The sequence below is a fragment of the Clavelina lepadiformis genome, chromosome 1 (genome assembly GCF_947623445.1).
Source record: "Clavelina lepadiformis chromosome 1, kaClaLepa1.1, whole genome shotgun sequence".
NCBI lineage: Eukaryota > Metazoa > Chordata > Ascidiacea > Aplousobranchia > Clavelinidae > Clavelina > Clavelina lepadiformis.
This window is the reverse complement of record NC_135240.1, coordinates 11,667,176-11,689,008: the sequence shown is the minus strand read 5'-3', so window position 1 is coordinate 11,689,008 and position 21,833 is coordinate 11,667,176. Positions and strand designations below refer to the sequence as shown.

Genomic DNA, 21,833 nt, shown 5'->3' with positions numbered 1-21,833 from the left:
GGCATTAACATTAATATATTTGGCACTTAGTACGAAAGGATGCATTTAAAACTTAGTTTTCCAGGATATAACGCAGCACATGTTAAAAATAAACAACATTCTTTTTTACAATAAATTGCAACTTAGCTTGTTCTGATAAGCATCATTGTTCTCTGATAAGAGTACAGCACACAGGTAGTAGACTTGGCATAAAATAACTTGACTTTTTTATGTCATCGTAAAGGATAGTATGTGTGTAAATTTAATAATTTCTGTGCTTGGCACTTATCATACCAGTGTCCAAGGAAATTTGCTTCATGTAAGAACGTGTTAAAGCTTAAATTGCCATTTTTGAGGTAAGGAGCAAGTCCAAAAACAAGTTGGCCTTCAATCAAATAAATCTTAAATCAAATATATCTTAAATCAATAGTTGCCAGTTTGTGTATTGGAGAAATGAATTTTAATAATATGAAGTGGTTAAGCAGATTATTATTAGTAGCAGTCAGTGGTTATTTTCAGTGTAGGAATGTCAAAGAAGACAACACATGTGTTGGACAAAAATTCTTTGTTAAATACATTCTGTGCATATCGCTAATTGACTATCTTTGCTATGTTTTCAAATTATTATTTTATTTATGTCATCACTATCTTGGTTTGCATAAAATTTTGGAGATGTTTTGTACTCTACATTGTATACTAATTGACACAAGTATTTTACTATGCAAATGCCTGTAATTAACAAGAGGCAAAACGATTTTTATGCTTTATTTTAAATGTGATTTGAAGGTATTTTATTTTAAATGCAATAAGGTAATTTATTAATCATTTGCTTGCTCTATTATGCAGTTTGTAATTAACATATTTTCCATTCTTGCAGTGGTAGAAGCTGGTTTTATTGGCCTATGAGTTGTTATATATTGTAAAGCTATGCAGTTTAGAACAGCAATATTTAATACCACATTGCTTCTGATAAGCCTGCCACGACTAGTAGTTTGCTTTCTGCAAAATGTCTTTTGTCCAACAGTATATGTGTTTTGGTTTCTGCTATTTCAGGTATGGTTGCTAGCTTTATATGTATCATCTAGTGTGTTGTGGTATATGTTTAAAAAATTTTATTTAAAGCCTTACGTTGATTAAATTCCAAGTAGTTCACAAGTCTTTTCTTATTTTTAATACTATAGCAACTTGTATCATGTTTTTATAAGCATGTGATTTTGGCATAAATATGTGAACAGGCATTAATTAGTTGCTTGTTCGGTCAAACATTTTATCCGAATTCATATACAGTTAATTTAAATAAGTATAATATTTATTTCCTTTTCAACCTTTAGCCTATCCATTGGATCAACAGCAATATCTTTTGGGATTTAGAAGGAAAGGTTTTTGATGCTTATTTGAAAATTGTATCTTCATGGCTGGATTATGCAGGCCACACTGGTTAGTTTGCTTGTTACTAAAATCTTTGACAAGTTGATATAGAACACGGTAAAGGATAAATTGCAATTTCTACACGAAACAGCAATCATGAGTTTTTCAAACATTATTTAAGCTGTACAGCCCTTTGCATGATATGATGAAGTGTTTTTTCATCTGCAATACTTTTGAAATTACTTGTTTGTTAGTCCAGTTGGTCAGTCGCCGTTTGTGAGTATTCAGTAGAATACCATACAACAATACAAAATTCTTTGTTTTAATTTTTTCCTATTAAGTTGTGATTGCATGTTCATATAGTGGCAATTCCAGTTAAATGCAAAATTCCAACTTCAAAATAAGAAAGCAATACAGTACATATCACATTTTGTTGGGAGCAAACAGTATCAATTTCATGTGGCAAATATTACACCTTCTCCAAGTGTTTCATTAATTTTCACCCTTGTAAATTTACTTATTGAAACTGTAAACCTTTTCGTATGACAACTATCTGTAAATTAGTTGGTCAGCAATAGAATGTATTATCATGTAATTCTGAACTGTCATTATTTTATAACGATTGTTGATGTGATTTTTCTAAAAAAATTCTGTAATTGTTTTAAATTTCAGTTTAGGTTTTTTAGAAGTTTTTTTCAGTGTTACTGCATTTTATGTTAAAAAAGACAAAATATAGTAGCACTTTAAAAGTTAAATTTTAAGTGCAAATGGTTAAAAACTTTTGTGATGATAATACAGATTACTTAAAGATATAATAAATCTGTAACAGTGAAGATTTTAACACATACAAAGTGCAAGGCCAAATTCGAGCAGATGATCAAAACACAATCTCTCTATCTCCATCTACTTTGCTTTCACACGCGATCACCACAGAAATTTTTGACATCATAGCAATCAGACTTTTCAACAATGCTCAAAATATGAGCCGTCTTGACAAGTCAAAACATTCTTAATTAAATATATCTGTTATTAGTTGACTATATTTTACAGATTGGTTTTTTTGTTTTCAGCAAATTTTGAATTATATCGTGAATAAAAGTTCATCGCTGCAAGTGGCCTAAAACTGGTATGCATTAGAGATGTACCGATGCAGATGTATCGACCCTTTGTGACCTTTTACAAAAGCAACATTTAATGCGATGTTTTATTTTTCTTGCATACTGCATCATGTAATATACGATTTTTACATTTTTTCCAAAGCTTGACAGCTAACTTGCCACTTTTATTGTCATAAACCAATATTTATACATATGTGCAGAGCGTTTTCTTAAGGTTTTTTTGGAGACTAAAACGGTCTCTTAACCCTATCTAAACCGGGCTGACGACATTACTATTTTAACTAGGTGTGGCCGACACTCCACACACATTTTCAATCGTTAATTACTTGAAAACTGTACGTCTTAAACTGATCAGATTTTTACAGATTAGTAGAAAAAACATCTGGCTTCCCGTATACATCATAATTGTAAATCTAAAGAAAGTACATTTAGTGTAAATTAAGTATTTCTACAAGTGATACATTTCCAGAAGTTTTTCTTGTTATGCCGCGCCCCCGCTGTGCGGAAAACCAGCTGACCGCGAAAAGAGAATAGTTAGTCGAGTTAGTAGTGCGTGAATGAGTAAACAAAAACGATGCGCTTCAATGCGGAGAGAGTGCAAAAGTATTAAAATATGACAATATTTCAAAAATTACAAAATTAAACTTTATAAAACAAACATGGACAGATAGCTGAACATTTTTTAGGAAAAGTCACCAAATTTCAAGTTTCTACAGCAAACAATGCAACTGTATGCCACGATTTGCTGTGATTGTGTGCAGGAGAAGCCGCATCTTGTGTAAATAGGGTTAAAAAGCTGCAATAGTCTCTCAAAATGTACATTTCTGCAACTACAGCAGAAAATTAGCGATTACTGGTTAATTTTTAACAGGTTGCTGTTTTTTTAAATTTCTTATCGATCGCCAAAGGAAGACTCTGTGTGCTTCGATAATAAGTTAATAACACATGTTTAGAGTGACAGGCTCCTTTAGTCTACAGTCTGTGATGTGTAGTCCTATGCAATAAATGTATGTTATGTGTAGTCTTTTTCCGTTTAAAGTTTAAAAAATTTAGTTCGATACAAGTAAACGTTGTTTGTTAACAGACCTAATAAAAGGCAGAAAAGCAGTTCCAGAAACATAAAACATTGACCGATGCATTGGTACATGCCTAAGTTATAAGTGGCCGATATTTTGGTTTTCCGCTGTTTAACAATGGCATCGGTACATCTCTAGTATGTGTAATAAGTTGATGATTGTAATATCGGCTCACACAGAGCGTACACACAACACGTTCTCTACTAGATACGAATGACCTCTTTGGCCAATCCCAATGACAAAACTTAGCTTCACACGAACTTAAAGGGAATAGTACTTAAATTAAATGATAGCATTAAATGATTAAAGTTAAACATGGAAATCACATAAAATAACAAGAATTAACTCATAGTTTCCTTAATGAACAATTGCATGATTACAATAACAATTTGACTCAAACATTATCACAGTTTTGTGGATGGACCGCCTCCTACTAACGTGGTGTTGCCACGACGGTCTCGGCGAACTCCAAAACATTCTCGTCGACTCATTGAAGATATATAGTTTTAGTTGTGTAGTGTGTTGTGTTGTGCTTTTCTATTCCCTGTATAAGGGGAGATGTGATAATGTTTGAGTCAAATTGTTATTGTAATCATGCAATTGTTCATTAAGGAAACTATGAGTTAATTCTTGTTATTTTATGTGATTTCCATGTTTAACTTTAATCATTTAATGCTATCATTTAATTTAAGTACTATTCCCTTTAAGTTCGTGTGAAGCTAAGTTTTGTCATTGGGATTGGCCAAAGAGGTCATTCGTATCTAGTAGAGAACGTGTTGTGTGTACGCTCTGTGTGAGCCGATATTACAATCATCAACTTATTACAGTATGCATGTCACATTTAACCATAACACAAACCTTTTCAATGTCTGTTACTCACACGTGGAATTTTAATACATATTCACTCATGGAAATTTAGTATGAATCCAAAACAAAAAAGGTAGTTTATAATGCTTTATTGTGCGTTTTTATACAGTGTATGAATGTGGAGATGACATATCTAAATTTTCTTATGATGAGTCAATAGTAATGATCAATCATCAAACTCCAAACGACATTGGCACAATGATGAGAGCTTTACAAGTAAGATTGATGTTGGTTTTTTGCTTAATATCAAAAGGACACAGTTAGCAATATCCATTTGGCCAATTATCTTTACTCACTCTGTAAACATTCAACCTTAAAAAATAAAAGTAACGTAAGATCTGAAAGATTTTTGTGTTTACCGTTTCATTTGTTATGCATACATATCGTAACATGTTTATAGTACAATATTCCATATGTCAACAACAAACATGTACATTGTATAATGTAGATAACGCAAACGTCTCTGTATTATTAGGGGAAAAACTGTCAGTTCAGACGTAGCTGTTGGATAATGGATTGGGTGTTCCAGTTTTTCAATTTTGGTTGGGTTTCAAAAGGTCATGGTGATTTTTTTCTGATGCAGGTAATTTTTCAAACCACTTTGGGACACATTCTGGTGTCATCGTACTTTGCCGAAAAAATGGGATAACTGTTAATCTTAATTTAAACTGTTTCACCCATATAGATATCAATTTGCATAATTCATTCGTGTATTTTTTGAACAGTTTTATCCAAGCCAAAATTTCATCACAAAATCAGTTTAAAAAGCTTGCACTACTTTCAACATACAGTGGCAAAACACAATACTTCCTGAAAACACCTATTTATCACCACTTTCAGTGACTCACTTTGAGTGACTAACTTTTAGTTAGATTTATTTGTGCTGTTACTGAAGTATGTTTTTCTTTATATGAGGCACCTGATGCAAACCGATTCGGAAAAATTTTAAATTTCAACCCTGAAGAATCAAGGCTGGAGCAACCAGCTTTATTGGAAAAAAATATTATCAGTAACTTTTGTGAACGAAAAAGGAAGTGGATTCTTTTGTTCCCAGAAGGAGGACTCCTGAGAAAACGACGAAGTGGAAGTCAAAGGTGAGATTTTTTTCAGTAAAAGCATTTCTAAAACATTTCACATTAAATATTTCTGAAAAAGTCTTACATGTCTTTCTCAGATTTCAATTTCAGCCTTACACACTCTATCACTTTAACATATACAAAACACAAGCTGTCTTTTCATACAACTTTGTCTTCCGAACAACTTTACCTCGTGAATTGCAGATATGCCAAAAAGAATGGCTTTCCTATATTGCAACATGTCGCATTGCCAAGAATTGGTGCAATACAAACTATTATAAACACACTCGGTGTATGTTACCATGATGTTGACTACAACCTGAACAATTGGAATGGGGAAACAAATGGTAAATGACATCTCAAGCAGAGTATATATCAATTTTAGCTTTACATTTTTCAATGGATTACATTTTCAGCTGCTGATCTTAATGCCCCATCAGGAAAACTGAAGTGGGTAGTAGATGTTACAATTGGTTACACTAGGCCTAGCAGTATTTTGGAATATTTGCTTGGATATACTGGGCCAACACAAACTGTGGTATTATACAGGTAAACATGATTACCTAGTACCTATACAGCATTTCATATCTTGCATGATTTTATGAATGCATAGTAGCTCCTATTTTGAAATTTGACTTAAGTCTATTCTCATCACACATTGAAGATGGTTTGGTGACACTTAATCACGCGACAATTAATCACGCGACGCTTAATCACCGACACATAATCACTAGGACATTTAATCACGCGACATTTAATCACGCGACACATAATCACTAGGACATTTAATCACGCGACACATAATCACTAGGACATTTAATCACGCGACATTTAATCACACATTTACAATATTTTTTTACATTTACAATTTACAGCAATGTTATGCATGGGAAATGTAAGCAACTGCACGAAGATAGACTAAAATCTCGCTTGACAGATAACGGTCAACTGTGTTTTGCACGCGCAGTTTCAGTGCCTTGTACCGTATTGGAATAGAAGGTTGAGTACCAGCAATTCCTTGCAGAAACGTTGCACGTTGCATTTGAATGTCTTTTTCAATTCCCCGTATGAAAGTCCACATTGTCAGGTGGTGGCATTGAAAAAGCACTTGGAGACCAAAATGCCAACCTTCGACTGCATTTGTGGTTCTTGCAATGCAACCTGCCCCGGCTTCGTAATGATTCCAACTTTCGATTGGAAAGATGGCTGAGCCGTAATGTTCACCACGTCCCGGACGTCGTCTGCCTCTGATATATGTGTGTTCGAAATACGAAAGCAGCTCAGGCATCTTCTCGTGATCGGGCATGCTATCAGCTAAGATCAGAAATGACTCGACTACGTCAGAGGAAGGGACCATGGCTAAGGCTGGTAAACACCGAACAGCTGTTCTTAATTCGTCATCAGACTCGTAGTCACACTTCATACCAATTTCATTCACTTTGCGCAGGACGCTTTGCGTTAGGTGAAAATAACAACTCCTAACATTTGCTGTAGGAAATGCTGTGCGGAAAGCACTTACTGCGGCAGTCTCAAAATCGAGCAAAACGCATTTGGCAGTCGCATCCAAGTGATTATGTGTCGCGTGATTAAATGTCGCGTGATTACGTATCGAAATCGCGTGATTAAATGTCCTAGTGATTATATGTCGCGTGATTAAATGTCCTAGTGATTATGTGTCGCGTGATTAAATGTCCTAGTGATTATGTGTCGGTGATTAAATGTCGCGTGATTATGTGTCGCGTGATTAAGTGTCGGTACACCATTGAAGATGATACTGAATAAAGATTATATTGTCTATTTTACCCTTAGTAACATGGTCGATACTTCTATTTCTGACATGTTAACTTCTTGTCTGTGTTAGTAGGCATAAATTTTATGTAATATAAACTACGTCCACAACTGCCTCCTCAGGGCCTGTTGCAGCTGAAGATATTAAAACAGTACTTTTACCAAATAAAAGAAAATCTGAACCATTTTTGATCAACATATTACGGTTGAACTCCAGTTAATGGGTGATAACTGACCACTTAAACATGTCTGCAATATCTTCTATTCTATTTCAATGTGTCGCAATCTTTTAACAAACACGACCATTTAACAACGGTGGTGGGAGTTTTGTGTAGTGTGGTTTTTGATGTTTATTTTTTCAACAGAAACGTGTAGTAGTAGTTTGTTATTAAGCGTGTTGTAAAAGTAGACATTAGGTGAGAACTTTAGATACAAAGCACAGTAGTCGCCACTTTATAAGCCATTTTTTTCTGAGAGATTTCGAATAATTTGAGCGTGAGTATGTTATTGTCATTGTTACTGAACACCCTCAATCTGGGCGGCGAACTAACTGCAGTAAACCATGCAACCGTTATGTCACAAGCTTGATTGTTCGTTCTTATTTTGTCTATAATCGTACTGTGATGTACTGTAACTGTTGCGGTGTGTGAAAGATTTAGAATTTTAAGAACTACAGTAACGCGAAAATTTAGCTAAGTGTCCAGCCAAAAGTGATCAAAAATCGCTGAAACTGTATTCTTTTGTTGTTGTGTAAGAAACTCAGCCAGCCAATAGGAGATTTGGAAATGATCATTCGGGTGCGCAGAGATTAAAATATGCTCAAAAAAAATTGAGTTGCTGAAAAAGTACTGAGCGCTGCTAAAGTGCAACCAACGTGTTGCAGCTGAACAACTTCACATTTCTCGTGGTTGTCTGCGAAATCTGCTGCGTGACAATCAACTCTCCAGGCGGAAGCATCGAACAAGGAAGGTAGCAATGAACGGAAGAGGAAGCGCCATGGCAAGGGACCAAGCAGTGGAACTGGTTCCATTTTTCTCAATCTCGCAAGGCTACACTAAATGGTTCAGTATTGCCAAACAACTCGGTCATCACAAATTTATAAGCTCAGATGGTTGGATTAACCAGTGGAAGAAGAGACATGATCTAAATTACACAAAACTTTACGGCAAAAACAGTGAAGCAGATGAAGAAGCCGCTGCCACGTGGACCAGCGAGAACCTGCGAGAGCTGTTGAAAAGATATGAACCTACTGACATTTACAACGCCGACGAGATAGCATTTTATTTTCAAGCTCTACCGGACTCTACGTGTGTAAAGAAATCTTCTCGCAAAATGGCGTGTGGGTCAAAGGTGTCAGAAGATAGGCTAACAGTGCTGGTATGCTGCAGCTTGAGCAGTGATAAGTATGGTCTGCTCGTTATTGGGACATCTAAAAAAAAACAAGATGCTTCAAGAATTTTCGAGTGTTTCTGGTAGCTGACACTTTTTCTAAAATGCTTGGATGACCAATGGCATCTGGTCTGACTGGCTACTGAAGTGGGACAAAAGCTTGCTGGTTCAACGACGAAAAATCGCATTATTGGTCGACAACTGTTCTGCCCATAGCTATGTGAAAGAACTTAAATGCATTGAAGTCGTGAAGCTACCTCTGAACACCACCTCGCTAATTCAGCCTTGTGACATGGGCATTATAAACACACTCAAAGCATTTTGTCGCCACGAAATGCGAGCCACAATTATTGATGCCATCAAAGATGAATGCAACGACTGAATAAACGCAAACACAGTTGCAAAGAAACTGTTTTAGATGCACTACACATGCTCGCTCGTTGCTGGAATTTGGTTACAAAGGAAACAATCCGCAGTTGTCGGGGCAAAAATAACTTTGTTTCTGCTCCAGAGGATCAGGAGCTGGAGTTTGAGACACCCATTCCTGTCCCTGATATCATTGTAGTAAAACAATTTGAAGACTGGATTGACACAGACAACGGTGTACCAGTGCATGCTGAACTGACACTGGAGGAAGAGGAAGAACTCATGCAACAAACTGTTGCAAACGATTCTACTAGCGGTCCTGAGGTTGAGGATTGTGACGAAACTGAAGAAGATGAAGCTGCACTAGAAGAACCAACACCATCCAGTGTGGAACTGAGGACCATCTTGCACCGTTTGCGAATTGGGCGGGAAGGTAGAGGATTCAAACAAATGCAGGCATTTGAGGAATTTGATGACAATGTTCAGAGTCTACTTTGCCAGACTTTAATGAAGAAAATGACTCTGGACACGGTTTTATAAGGAATCACGTCAATTGACCGTGAACAAATTAACCGGCGACAATTGGTCGTGATCAACTGACCGGCAACAAATTGGCCAGCGATCAAATTAACCCAGAAACAAATTGGCCGGCAATCAAATTAACCGACGACAATTGATCTTCATCAACTGATTGGCAACAAATTGGCCGGCGATCAAATTAACCGTAACCTGCTCAGAATGCTATGAAACAAGCACAAAACAAATTTTAACTTTGTACGACGTGTAGTATAGAAGTTATTAGGTCAATATAAAGTCAAAATGTTACGTTAGGTCAAAATACGGTCAAATTGTTTCTTTTTCATTTCCATCTTGTTCTGGTGACGTCACGTCATTCATCTTGTTCTTAAAGTTTTACCTTATTCTTAATGTTGTTTTTTTACATTAATTGTTTTTTGTTTGTACAACGTGATTTCCATCAAATGATTTTTTTCTGAAATGTTAGTTCTAATTGCGCAATTTTTTTAGGTCAAAATAAGATCAAAATTTAAACTTTTTAGGTCAAAATTTGCAAATTTTAAGGTCAAAATTCTAATTCAATATCTACGTCAATTTACGTCACGGTCACTTGTCCCCGGTTAGTTTGTTCGCGGTCAATTTACGTCACGGTCAGTTTGTCCCCGGTTAGTTTGTTCGCGGTCAATTTCCCATGGTTAATTGTCGTAGAACCGTTTTATAAATGTGCTACTATACCTGCTTAGCTAATAAAACTGTTGCATGCAACAACAAACTTGCCAGTTGTGTACAGCCATTTATAGGCTCTAGATTGACAAACACACACATTCCGCTTTAAAAGCTCAAAATGGTCTGGTCCCGAGATGGGCTTATAAAGCGGAAACCACTGTAACATCGTATAAGGTTAAACTTGAGTCAGCATAAAATAAATACTTTTAAAATTCTACCTTAATTATAAAATCTTTGAATACATAGCGTTTGTCATTGTTATGCGTTTGAACTATGCTCGCTTGTCCTTGCAATGTTTATTATGCATGGGGCCGGCACATAATATAAAAAAAGTAGACACCCCTAATCTAACCTATTTAACTTATAAGAAATAAATTTGTTTTTCAGAGTGTACTCTGCTGAAGAACTTATTAGCAAAACTGCACAAAATGAAATCGAAAAATCCCAACATCTTCAATCTTGGCTTCATAGTCGCTTTGCAGAAAAAGAAGAGTTGCTGTCCTATTTTTACGCTTTCAATAATTTTCCTAAATTAAAAACATTTTCACCTCAATGTACTACCATACATGTCAGTGGTCTAAATAACAAAATTTTATATAGTATTCAATGTCTTGTAGCACTACAAATTTTGTTGATCTACTATTTTGTACTGTGGGCAGTATTTTAGTAGTACTGTATTGCTTACTATGCAGTTTTTTAAGTTAACCACTTTGGTATTTATAGAAGATATTTACGAAGAGTTGTCTGTAACATTAGTAGAAGTAAATTTAATCTTTGTCAAATTTGAAATGTTTTTATAAAAATAGCCAAATAAGCCTAGAAGCCAGCTATACATGGCCGAGATTTTTATTATAGTTTGTTCACATCATTCAAAGGTAACCATGGAATCAATACGATAGCATTAAAGGTAGTATCAAATTTATAAATTTTTTATTGTACTGTTTAAGAAGCTGTATTTTAAATAATTTTTTGCTTCATTTATGCAGTTATATATTAATCAGTACTGTACCAGCTTATCGTTACCATTAATTCAGTATCTTTTTCCAAAATAATTTTTGCAACAACTATGTGTATCATTTTTGTGTAAACTCCTGTGAAACTTAATTACATTTGCACCATAATAAATGTGATTACATGTTGTTTCATTGCTAATTTGCACACACATGCAGGTTTATTTTACATAGCAATTGTTTCTGATGTTCATTTAACTTTGACACCAACTGTCGCAGTGTGTTCTGTTAATTGCATAATGAAAGTCATTAATTATTGTGCCATATAAACGTTCGTGTGGAATTTCACTATCAATTGGTGGAGTCAAACTGGACTAGACTCCAACTGGAGTCCAATTTGTGGTGTATGTTAACTTAAGTGTACTTGTTACTCTGTTTACCTAACATTAATTGACGGTCAAGACAATTAATACATTAAAGTATATTATCGAAGAGAATTATTTGGTTCAAATAAATAATATATAATATTTTTCAGAGAATTAATCAACAAATAAATAATCACATGCTTATGTGACACGTGTACCACTACACATTGAGCAGTGATTAACTTTTGTTTTAAGATAGTACAAAAACTCCAGACTTTTAAGGTATACCTTTCAAATAACCAAACTAACAAAATGTAATGGTAAAATGTGAAATATCGAGTAATTGACAAGACCTAGTGACCCTGCGAATGTTTAATTTAAACGTTTCAAGCTGTAATTGTATAATCTATGCTTAAAATACCAAGTGCTTCTGGCTGGATTAGTCTTGTTTTTTAGTGACCTTTGACTTTATTTTTAAAACAATTCAGTTTCCTACTTTTGGATGCGATGTTTGGATGACTTCTCTTCCTATTGAATGATTTTGGTAGATTCATCATGCAACATAGGTTCTGATGTAATTGACTACCACACACAGTTTACATTGCATAGGGAAAATGAATTTAACTTAACCTTTTAGTGACATTGACCTGGTGCAGCATATAATATTCACTTTTGCTACATATTTAATGAAACAATAACTGTATGGAAAAGATAAAATTTTGACACATGATTGTTTATTGTTGTTATCTGCTTGACTTCATGTTTAGTGAAACTGATGTTAGTTTTAAAGTAATTGAATTTCATTTACCTACAACAGGGTTTTATTTAATCAAACCCATTCTTAATCGGGTTTTGGAAACAGTTTGCTACAAAGGAAATAAAATAGACAGATTTCATTGTTTGTATACTCATATATAGTTTTGCATACAAGTAGCTTTTCTGAATCAACTCGTTACAATAAAATAATTCGTCCAGTATCAAAAATTAACATAGAAATGGCCAAATATGCAAGGACATAATAACTACAAACGCTACATACAAACTTTTTAGCAATGTGCTTGTACACTACGTTGCACTTTAAACGGGTATTGACCTTGTTTTTCTTAGGAAAATGAAGAAAAATTTGCAACACAGTGTCAGAAACAAATCTGTACTTGGCAAATCATTATTCATACATACACATGCACTTCATACATGTATTTGGTTTAATATAAGCACTCACTGCTAATCCTTTAATGCATTAATCTCAATCCATTTTTCAATTAATTTCATTAACTTTGGATTTGTTAAAGGAATTAAGTCAGTGTTTTGCTATGTTCAATTTAACCACATTAACAATTTGTCCAGCTTCCGTTTTGCAAACTCATGATACATGGGTTTGTTAAATGAATATGACAAATTGAGGTTAGTGTTGTAATGTTATTTGAGCCATTTTTAAATAATTTCAAACATTAATGATGGCAACAACTTCCTTAATTGTGTACATGTAATCTATAACCATATTTGGTAATTGTATTGGATTAGCAAAATTTAGTTCTTCAAATAATGTAGTTGAACAGAGTTGTTGCATATCCCGTGTTAAAATGTATTTACAAAATATCAAGGCGCTGATAAAGTAGAAGTACAATCAGTGCAATTGCTAAAAGTAGTAGAATTAAAGGATAGGCTTCACGGCTGAGCTTTAAAGCATTAAAGATGAAGTAAACTTACTAATATATGCTAAAGATTTTTAATACCGGTAGATTGCACAGTGTTTTATAATCACCTTACTGAATATACTAGAGTACCCGATAGCATCATAAAATTGCAAATAGTTATATTTATGCACCAAGTAGTTCAATGAAACCACAAGCCTTAAAGAATGATGAGCATTTTTATGTGCTTAAATTTGCTTTGAAATTTTTAAACTGGGTGTTTATAGTTTTAAAAGTTCATGGTTAGTGAACATTTTGTAAGACTTAAAGAGATCTAACTTTCAATAATTAACCTGCTTGTAGGATGTTGATATCTATAATCACGGTTTGAACGACAAACATCCATTTTCTATTGTTATCGAGTAAGTTAATTTTTTCATTACCTGTACAGTACATAGTATAATTATGTTCACCAAAACTATATTGATATTGTATTATCTAAACATATATTATATTGAACATATTATTATCTAAACATGATAAAATCTCTTAGAAATATATGTGTTTTGCTAGGATTGCAATACATATTTTAGTGTACAGTACATGGGCGAGGCAGGAAATTTTCATTTGTGCCATAAACGACAGGTGGATCCTGTGGAAGAAAGGAAATTCTTGTGTCTCATGTTTAATTTCCTGAAGTATTACATTTTCTGTAATGTTTCAAATGTAACTCCTGTATTACAGTTTCTACATAATGCTATTGCTTCTTTATCTTGTCGTTTTTCTAGCAATTCTTCAGTAAGTAACTTCTTTCATCTCAATGCTGCATTAAAACATTCGCACAGTATGTTCAGTACGCACTGTCTTCAACAGTAATTGGAAATATTAGGTTGGTCTTTTTGATTTTACTTCATTTACAGATGTTACCAAGACAAAACAGAAAACGAATTGATCCAGTGAAGTAGCATTTGCATGTGGCATTTAATTTTTTTCATGTGCAATTTATGTGGCATCCCTATTCAGTGGTGAATTTTCTTAAACACAGTAATGATGGTTTTTGAAGCTTAATAATTTTTTCATTTCAAAGCTCACCTAGCTTGCATGTTGATTATGATTTCCAGCTTTTGACTTTTAATTTAAACGCAGAAGCATGTCTTAAATGTAGGCTTGTCTAAATAATCTGCTTCACATAAAAAAAATTTACTTAGAGTTTTCATTGTATTAGTACATTAACAATTGCTCAGATACATTAATTATTAATCAAGTATTTAATTTCAAGGGTATTTAATTAAATCTTAGTAAAAAGGCAATTTGAAGCATGTTTAATACTTAGATTTCTTGTATTGTGCTATAAGATTGTACAAAAAATACATCAGCTGGAATAGAGTACTGGTAGATATTGCTTACAAGTGTAAACTAAATTTATTATGATTGATTTTGCATTATGACAACTAGATGATCAGCTTAAATGATTAAAAATACTTAGATTGCATTCCCAGAAGATCTGATTTGCAGTTTTTATGCTAAATATTTGTTGTAGAAAGCTAAGCGACTGTGTTATTAATTTTTTTTAAGTTACTCTTGTTTCCTATTTTCCACTTACAATTTATATTAAATTTAAAAATGTTAAAACATTGTTTGCTACATGAATATAAAACTTTTATGTTTTTCTTATAATTTTGCATTGAGTATGATTGGTGAATTAAGAAATCAATGTAACAGAGAAGTAAATATTTCATGTTTTAAATAAAGTTATTCACTGTACCATTTTATTTTTGTGCCATTGCTTACTGTATCATTTGATCTGTTGTGGAAGACCTCAAAGACTTTTGTTATCTTACAGGTATCTTGTATTGTTAGATATTCTTCATGTCTAGTAAGTGAGTATATGGTACTGCAGTTCTATGGAATCTACAAACAAGACATTTTGTGTCTTACTATTTCTACTAAGTTTACCACGACTGGTGATTTACTTTTTGCTCAATATCATAGGACCACCTGTATATATTTTTTGGATTGTCTTATTGCAGGTTTGCTAGCTTCATAGTTAAGTTTTAGTAAGCTGTAAAAATTCTTGCTGGGAATTTTACTTAAATTGTAACTAATTAGTAAAGTTTTTTTTAATTACCAAAATACCTGGTTTTATTTGTTTTTTCTCAAATCAAACAAATATGGAAAAAAGAGAAGTTAGTTAATTATTATAAGTTTACCTGACCCCATACCAGTATATGGTTTTGTCAATGGTCGCCAACCTGCAGTTTGGAGTTGCATACAACTTTAATTATTTTGCTGTGGCTGCCTGTGATTTTAATTTAGAGTAGCTAAATTTCAGTATACAATTAAATTTCGTTACCTATATTTCTTTTATTTGCCGTTAGACTTGTCAAATTTTGGTGGTAGACAACAACATCCCTCCCCAAAATACAATTGTAATGGCAATTACATCCAGTCATATAATTAAGAGGTATGGGGAAAATATTAGGACTCAGCAACCTTTGAAAAGATCACTTGATCTTGCATAACCTCTTTTTGCCATATGAAATTTTCTTGAAATTTTTTGAACTGAATTTTGGTTCTCAAAGGAAGTTGTAAAATATATCTGGATTTGATCACATAACCACAACTTTAGAAAAAAAACGCTGTAACTTTCCAATTTTCTGTTTGTGGTAAAACTGTTTGCAATGGTACTACTAAACTTTGGTCAAATGTTCGTCTATTTAACCCTCATTTATAAGCAAAAAAAAACATTAATGACATCGAATAATATGATTTATAAACATTAGCCCAAAATCTTGCGTGACCATGAATTTTTGGGACCTATACACAATATGTTTTTACTTCTGCATAAATGCTAATAAGAATTTTCCTAGCATAGGTTCATAATATAAAACTTAAAAAAGTTATCTCAATTTTTCAAAAACACATTTACAGTGGCTTCTCTATTTATCAATATTTAGAACTTCAATTGTTTGGTGGTTTTAAAATGATTTTTCATGAAACTTAAAGGTCTGTTGAATGTTTACAGGCAAATATGGAAAAAACTTTCCAATTCAATTCAAAGTTTTAATTGAAAGTTTAATTTAAAACAAAAAAGCAAAAACTGATCAAATTATTATATTTTGTTAACTGAGTGAAAATTCAATATACTACAATGTTATTGTAAGTAGGCATCTTTTAAAAATGCAATTTCCCATTAATCACATGACTTCTTCTGCAGGAAATTCTCAAAGAATTCGAAAAGTACTAATAATTGAATTATGCTATTAAATGTTGTGAATATAGAGCAATATTTCTAAGTAACAAACAAATTGAGTTTAGTTTGTCTACGATCACATGAAAATGAGATCTTAAGCAAAACATTTGGGGCATTTCTAAATTTAGCAAAAACATAAATTAAAATAAGTGCATTTAGTGCTGTAATACTTTCGATGTTTGTTGAAATAAGTGACGTTTTTGTCAATACGTAGCTCATAAAGACCAATCATATAACCACTTTTGTATTTTATGTAACTTAATGATTCTCTTTCGCTTTGACCTTTGCTTTTAAGTTTTACTCATCAACAACAGCATTCCCTCAAAACATTCTGAAAGGATTTATGGTAATTTGTTTGCAGTAATGTGATACAGTAATAAGTAAAATGTTCCAACTTCTTTACTTTGAAAAATCACTTAAATTTGAATCTATGCTCTTTGAACACTACAGTAGAAGCCGCTTAAATCCACTAATAATTAATTAATAAATTAATTTGTCTATTAAATCCAACTTGACTGTTTTTGAAGGTAATAACATTGGCATGATTTAATACGGACAATTGGACATCTTTATAATACGAACATATAGCTTTTTTTAGGATCCGTCATTAAGAAATAACTAGCAAAACCTTTGGGACACTTTGAAAGTTACAAGCATCACTTAGATTTTAATAAAAAAGCTTAGTATTATAGTTTTGGTTCAAATATTGTTTGTATAAGTATTCCTGGCCTTTTTCTAACTCTATATAGAGTATGCAGACAATTTGTATGAACACATAAATAAAAGTATTTTAATATATTTTTTGAAAGTGTGAAAGCATTTTTGATAGGTATGTTAAACTGGTAACATTTAAAATTACTGTATTTGATTCACATTGAAGTTGGACTGCCAATTAAATGCTACTAATTATTATGACAGAGATTTAGTTAGCGGCGTATCAGTATGACAAAACATCAATTTGCATCAACCACAAAAACAGTTGATGCATAACGAGATTGGGATTTCCTGCAGACTTATTTTGATCAGTCGTTCTTGCAATATATTAAATGCAGATACATCCAATACCAATCTAACAAAACTTAAATGAGAAGAGTTTTAAAAACTCTGGGGAAACCTAAATGTAATGACAAAAATAGGTCACACTTACACATGTGATGCTATCATCACACCAGGGGTCAAACAGGGTTTGCGGCTCCACATGATCTTAATTTGATGAAATTTGCACCTAATTAACTATTGAATATTGACAATTAACGATTAACGATTTATTGCATATTTTCTATTTGCTTTAAACTATAGCCCATCCAATGTGTTGACAACAATCTGTTTTGGGAGTTAGAAGGAAAACTTTATAATGCTTTTTTGAAAGTTGTATCTTCCTGGTTGGATTATGCGGGCCACACTGGTTAGTGTTCAATTTTTTCGAATTTTTACAACTTGATATTGTCAATGGAAGCTTTAAAATATGAATATAATTAATTGTAGTAGCATGTAATATTTCACCACCTCAATTTTTTATGCAGTGTATGAATGTGGAGATGACATATCTAGACTTTTTCAAGATGAATCACTAGTAATGATCAACCACCAAACTCCAAATGATATATTCACAATGTTCAGAGCTTTACAAGTTTGTACATTGTTATTTTAGACTTAAATGAGCATTAATTTAGTATTACAACATTGGGAAATATAATTATCCAGTAGCTGTAACATTCTTAAGTACAAACTGTAACCGTAGCGAATAACGATAAATTAAAACCAAATATTACTACACTAGCCTAATAAAAGCAAACAATTTAATAAATTCATTAACACAGCTCAATTTTATGGTTTAGCATGAAAATGCAAAATATTTTTATTTTGTGCCACAAAAGGTATGTAATACTCTAATATATTTATACTTAAAAAAATTCATTATATTAAACATGACATCATTATCAGGGGAAAAACAGTCAGTTTAAGCGTAGTTTTTGGATAATGGATTGGGTATTCCAGTTTCTTCATTTCGGTTGCGTTTCAAAAGTGCATGGCGATTTCTTTCTGATGCAGGTATTTTGTAACCCTTATTCGAGAAACAACTATGTTATTATATTTTAGTAGAAAAATGTAAACATCTCACTTTTAATGACATCAATTTTAACCAGTCATGTATATTTAAATGTTTTTTACGTCTTTGCTTCTTTAATAGCTATAAAAATTTGTTTAACTATAACTTAAGTCGAAACTGATGTAGCATACCAAACCTGTAATCAGTAACAGAAGGAATATTAATAATGTTATTTTATTTACATACAAAACAAAAACTGACATGTTTCAGACACATTTATTGGCCTATTTCAGAGTAAAGCGAAGTTGGCCTGGTAATTACAGTTTTAAGCTACTAAAGATGAATGAACAAGTTTGCACATTTATGCAATAATTAGACCTCTTAGCCAATAGTGTTTTAAGTAAAATAATGGAATTATACATGTTTGTTTACACAAAAATCTTTAAATCCAAAGAAAATAATACAGCTGTGGGATATAGTTTTGATACAGAAATCAAAATAATAACAAAACGTCCTTACACTGGTGAAAAACAAAGAAGGAACAATAATTGAATTTAAGAAAAAAATTCTTAACTGAGGATGTAATGGAGAAGATATAACAATGATACACAGTAAGTTGCAGAATACAAATTAATAGTAGCCATTCAATCTATACAATATGCAATACAATACAACAAAATATGTAGCATTTATCGAGCACCCTATCTGCAATAAATTAAAAATAGACATATATCACTTTTTCTGCAACCATTAATTTTACTGCCGAAAACAAGTAGTAGCCTAACATATTGCATCGCAGCTATTATTAATCGCACCTGTTAATACACCGACCAAATATACAAAAATAATTATCGACCATTTTTTAATATAAGCTGCACTAAGTCATTATTGAACTTGAATATGAACAAATGTTACACAAAACAATTATACAAAATAACTTGTCAAACATGGAAGGATATATTTAGAAAAAGATCAATGCATATATTTTGATTTGAAACTTGGTTTACACTTGATTTTATTGTTAGAGGGTCAATTATATGTACATAGTAGACATTAGCTATGCAATACTCTAATGGACTCTGGTGAACAAAAATTTACATTACGATAAATACCACATAATTAGTATTTGCTGCCTTGGTGGAGAAATGTATTCTTTTGGTGCTTTTCTAGTTTAGAAAACTTTTGCCAATAGTCAAGTATGTTATTGCATCTTATCAGGCACCTGATGCAAAAAGATTTGGAAAAATTTTGTGTTTCGATCCTGAAAGACCCATGCAGGACCAACCAGCTTTATTGGAAAAAAATATTATTAGTAACTTTTGTGAACGAAAAAGGAAATGGATTCTTTTGTTTCCAGAAGGAGGACTCCTGATAAAACGACGAAGTGGAAGTCAAAGGTTAACTAATATAGCAACAATAGTTTATTTGGGGAGAGTTTATTGATGCCTTCACATTTGTTTGAATTTAAAGTATTTACAAGCTAGAAGTGGTCGTCTTGTTTGGTGTGAAAATTCTTAAATTTTCCTTTTTAATGCAGATATGCCAAAAAGAATGGCTTTCCTATATTACAACATGTAGCATTGCCAAGAATTGGTGCAATACAAACTATTATAAACACACTCGGTATATGTTGCCATGATGTTGACTACAACCCGAACAATTGGAATGAGGAAACAAATGGTAAATGACATATCAAGCAGAGTACATATCAGTTTTAGTTCAACTATTTTGACTGAATTACTTTTCAGCTGCCGATCGGAATGCCATATCAGGAAATTTGAAGTGGGTAGTAGATGTTACAATTGGTTACACTAGGCCAAACAGTATTTTGGAATATTTGATTGGATATACTGGGCCAACACAAACTGTGATATTATACAGGTGAATACTACTGCCTGCCTATGCAGCGTTACTGCATTTCATATCTTGCATGATTTTTTAAATGCGCAGCGATTCCTGCTGTGAAAGTTCACTGAAGTCTTATCTCATCACACAAAAAACGTGATATGCTTCAAATTGATAATAATTGAAGGTGTCATCATTAAGGGTATATTCTGCCGAAGAACTCATTAGCAAAACTGCACAAAATGAAATGGAAAAGTCCCAACATCTTCAATCTTGGCTTAATAGTCGCTTTGCAGAAAAAGAAGAGTTGCTGGCCTATTTTTACGCTTTCAATAATTTTCCTAAATTAAAAGCATTTTCACCTCAATGTACTACCATACATGTCAGTGGTCTAAATAACAAAATTTTATATAGTATTCAATGTCTTGCAATACTACAAGCATTGTTGATCTATTATTTTGTACTGTGGGCAGCATTCTAGTAGCATTCCTTGCTATGTATTTTTTGAAACACTGCGGCATTTGTTGAAGATTCTTGTGAAGAGCTACTTAGGAACTTGTTACACCTGTATAGTTAATAAATTCACTCTCTGTCAATGATGATGTCATTTACTTGATAATTTCTTTATAAAGATGGAGCTTTTCTATTATAGTATGCATGTTTCACGTCATTTGCTATTAACCATGGAATCAATGACGTAGTTAATATACACGGCATTAGCAAAGCTATAAATGTTTTATTAAATTGTTGAATAAAACTATATCTTAAATATTATTTATTTCATTTATTAAGTTATATCATTTTGATCAATAACACATCATAATTACCATTAATTTAACATTATTTTTATGAAATGCAGTGGGATCTCATTAATCCAAAATTCTCATCCTTTAACACTAATTAATTATCTTATCCAGAAACATATATTCACTATCCTGCTTTATAGTATTTTATACTATTTTGTTATTCTGGGAACTTCATTTTAACAAATTGCTCTGGCGACAAATTACCTTCATATAACGAGTATCCCGCTAAAATAGTGTTTTAATCATAAATGTAGTTCTAAATTTATATTGATTAAATTATAAGTAAACAATTTATAACGGTGTTCTTCTATTAAATGTGTTAAGTAAATTGTAGTGTCTCTGTGATTATAATACCCAAGAATAAACGATATTCATTTTTTCATTGGTGATTGCCATGTCCAAGTTTTGCTTTATTTAACAAGAAATGTAACCTCACAGCCCATTTACTTCTGCGTTTTATGTCATTAAAACGAAGTATTTGATTTCAACCGTTTGAATTAGTCGCTTTCATTGGTAACGTATATATGTATACATATAGCGAATGGAGGGCACAGACTGGCTGACAAACTCTTTACTTTTCGTGCTGATAAAGTAAAGTAATGAATGCATTCAGCAATACAAAGGCCCTGAAAATTCGAATTTAATGCGCTAAAAGTTTAAT

The 21,833-nt window shown here is 32.6% G+C and overlaps 2 protein-coding genes and 1 long non-coding RNA gene across 3 annotated transcripts; all 3 read left to right on the top strand.

Moving 5' to 3' along the window:
- Positions 1–61: 61 nt before the first annotated feature.
- Positions 62–11,748, top strand: LOC143452985 (acyl-CoA:lysophosphatidylglycerol acyltransferase 1-like). Its single transcript, XM_076954142.1, has 8 exons — positions 62–1,032; positions 1,311–1,416; positions 4,518–4,624; positions 4,884–4,991; positions 5,324–5,502; positions 5,689–5,831; positions 5,901–6,033; positions 10,657–11,748. The coding sequence occupies exons 1-8, from the start codon at positions 907–909 to the stop codon at positions 10,934–10,936; spliced, it is 1,182 nt and encodes a 393-aa protein (XP_076810257.1). The 5' UTR covers positions 62–906; the 3' UTR covers positions 10,937–11,748.
- A 1,339-nt stretch (positions 11,749–13,087) lies between these two features.
- On the top strand, positions 13,088–15,114 carry LOC143466765 (uncharacterized). The gene is made up of 4 exons (XR_013118940.1): positions 13,088–13,640; positions 13,792–14,016; positions 14,139–14,243; positions 15,079–15,114. It is a non-coding gene; the product is annotated as an uncharacterized LOC143466765 (long non-coding RNA).
- LOC143466749 (acyl-CoA:lysophosphatidylglycerol acyltransferase 1-like) lies at positions 15,024–21,554 on the top strand. Its single transcript, XM_076964986.1, has 9 exons — positions 15,024–15,061; positions 15,211–15,248; positions 17,771–17,876; positions 17,995–18,101; positions 18,416–18,523; positions 19,740–19,918; positions 20,059–20,201; positions 20,270–20,402; positions 20,568–21,554. Exons 4-9 carry the CDS (start codon positions 18,048–18,050, stop codon positions 20,845–20,847), a joined length of 897 nt encoding a protein of 298 aa, XP_076821101.1. The 5' UTR covers positions 15,024–15,061; positions 15,211–15,248; positions 17,771–17,876; positions 17,995–18,047; the 3' UTR covers positions 20,848–21,554.
- The last annotated feature ends 279 nt before the right edge of the window (positions 21,555–21,833 follow it).

Bases quoted from the DNA above. Each gene is read 5' to 3' on its own strand.
- LOC143452985 (XM_076954142.1), top strand. From the start codon at position 907: ATGCAGTTTAGAACAGCAATATTTAATACCACATTGCTTCTGATAAGC. The intron at 5,832-5,900 runs GTAAATGACATC...TTACATTTTCAG, and splicing joins TTGGAATGGGGAAACAAATG to CTGCTGATCTTAATGCCCCA. The intron at 6,034-10,656 runs GTAAACATGATT...TTTGTTTTTCAG, and splicing joins CAAACTGTGGTATTATACAG to AGTGTACTCTGCTGAAGAAC.
- LOC143466749 (XM_076964986.1), top strand. From the start codon at position 18,048: ATGATCAACCACCAAACTCCAAATGATATATTCACAATGTTCAGAGCT. The intron at 18,524-19,739 runs GTATTTTGTAAC...GCATCTTATCAG, and splicing joins GCGATTTCTTTCTGATGCAG to GCACCTGATGCAAAAAGATT. The intron at 20,202-20,269 runs GTAAATGACATA...ATTACTTTTCAG, and splicing joins TTGGAATGAGGAAACAAATG to CTGCCGATCGGAATGCCATA.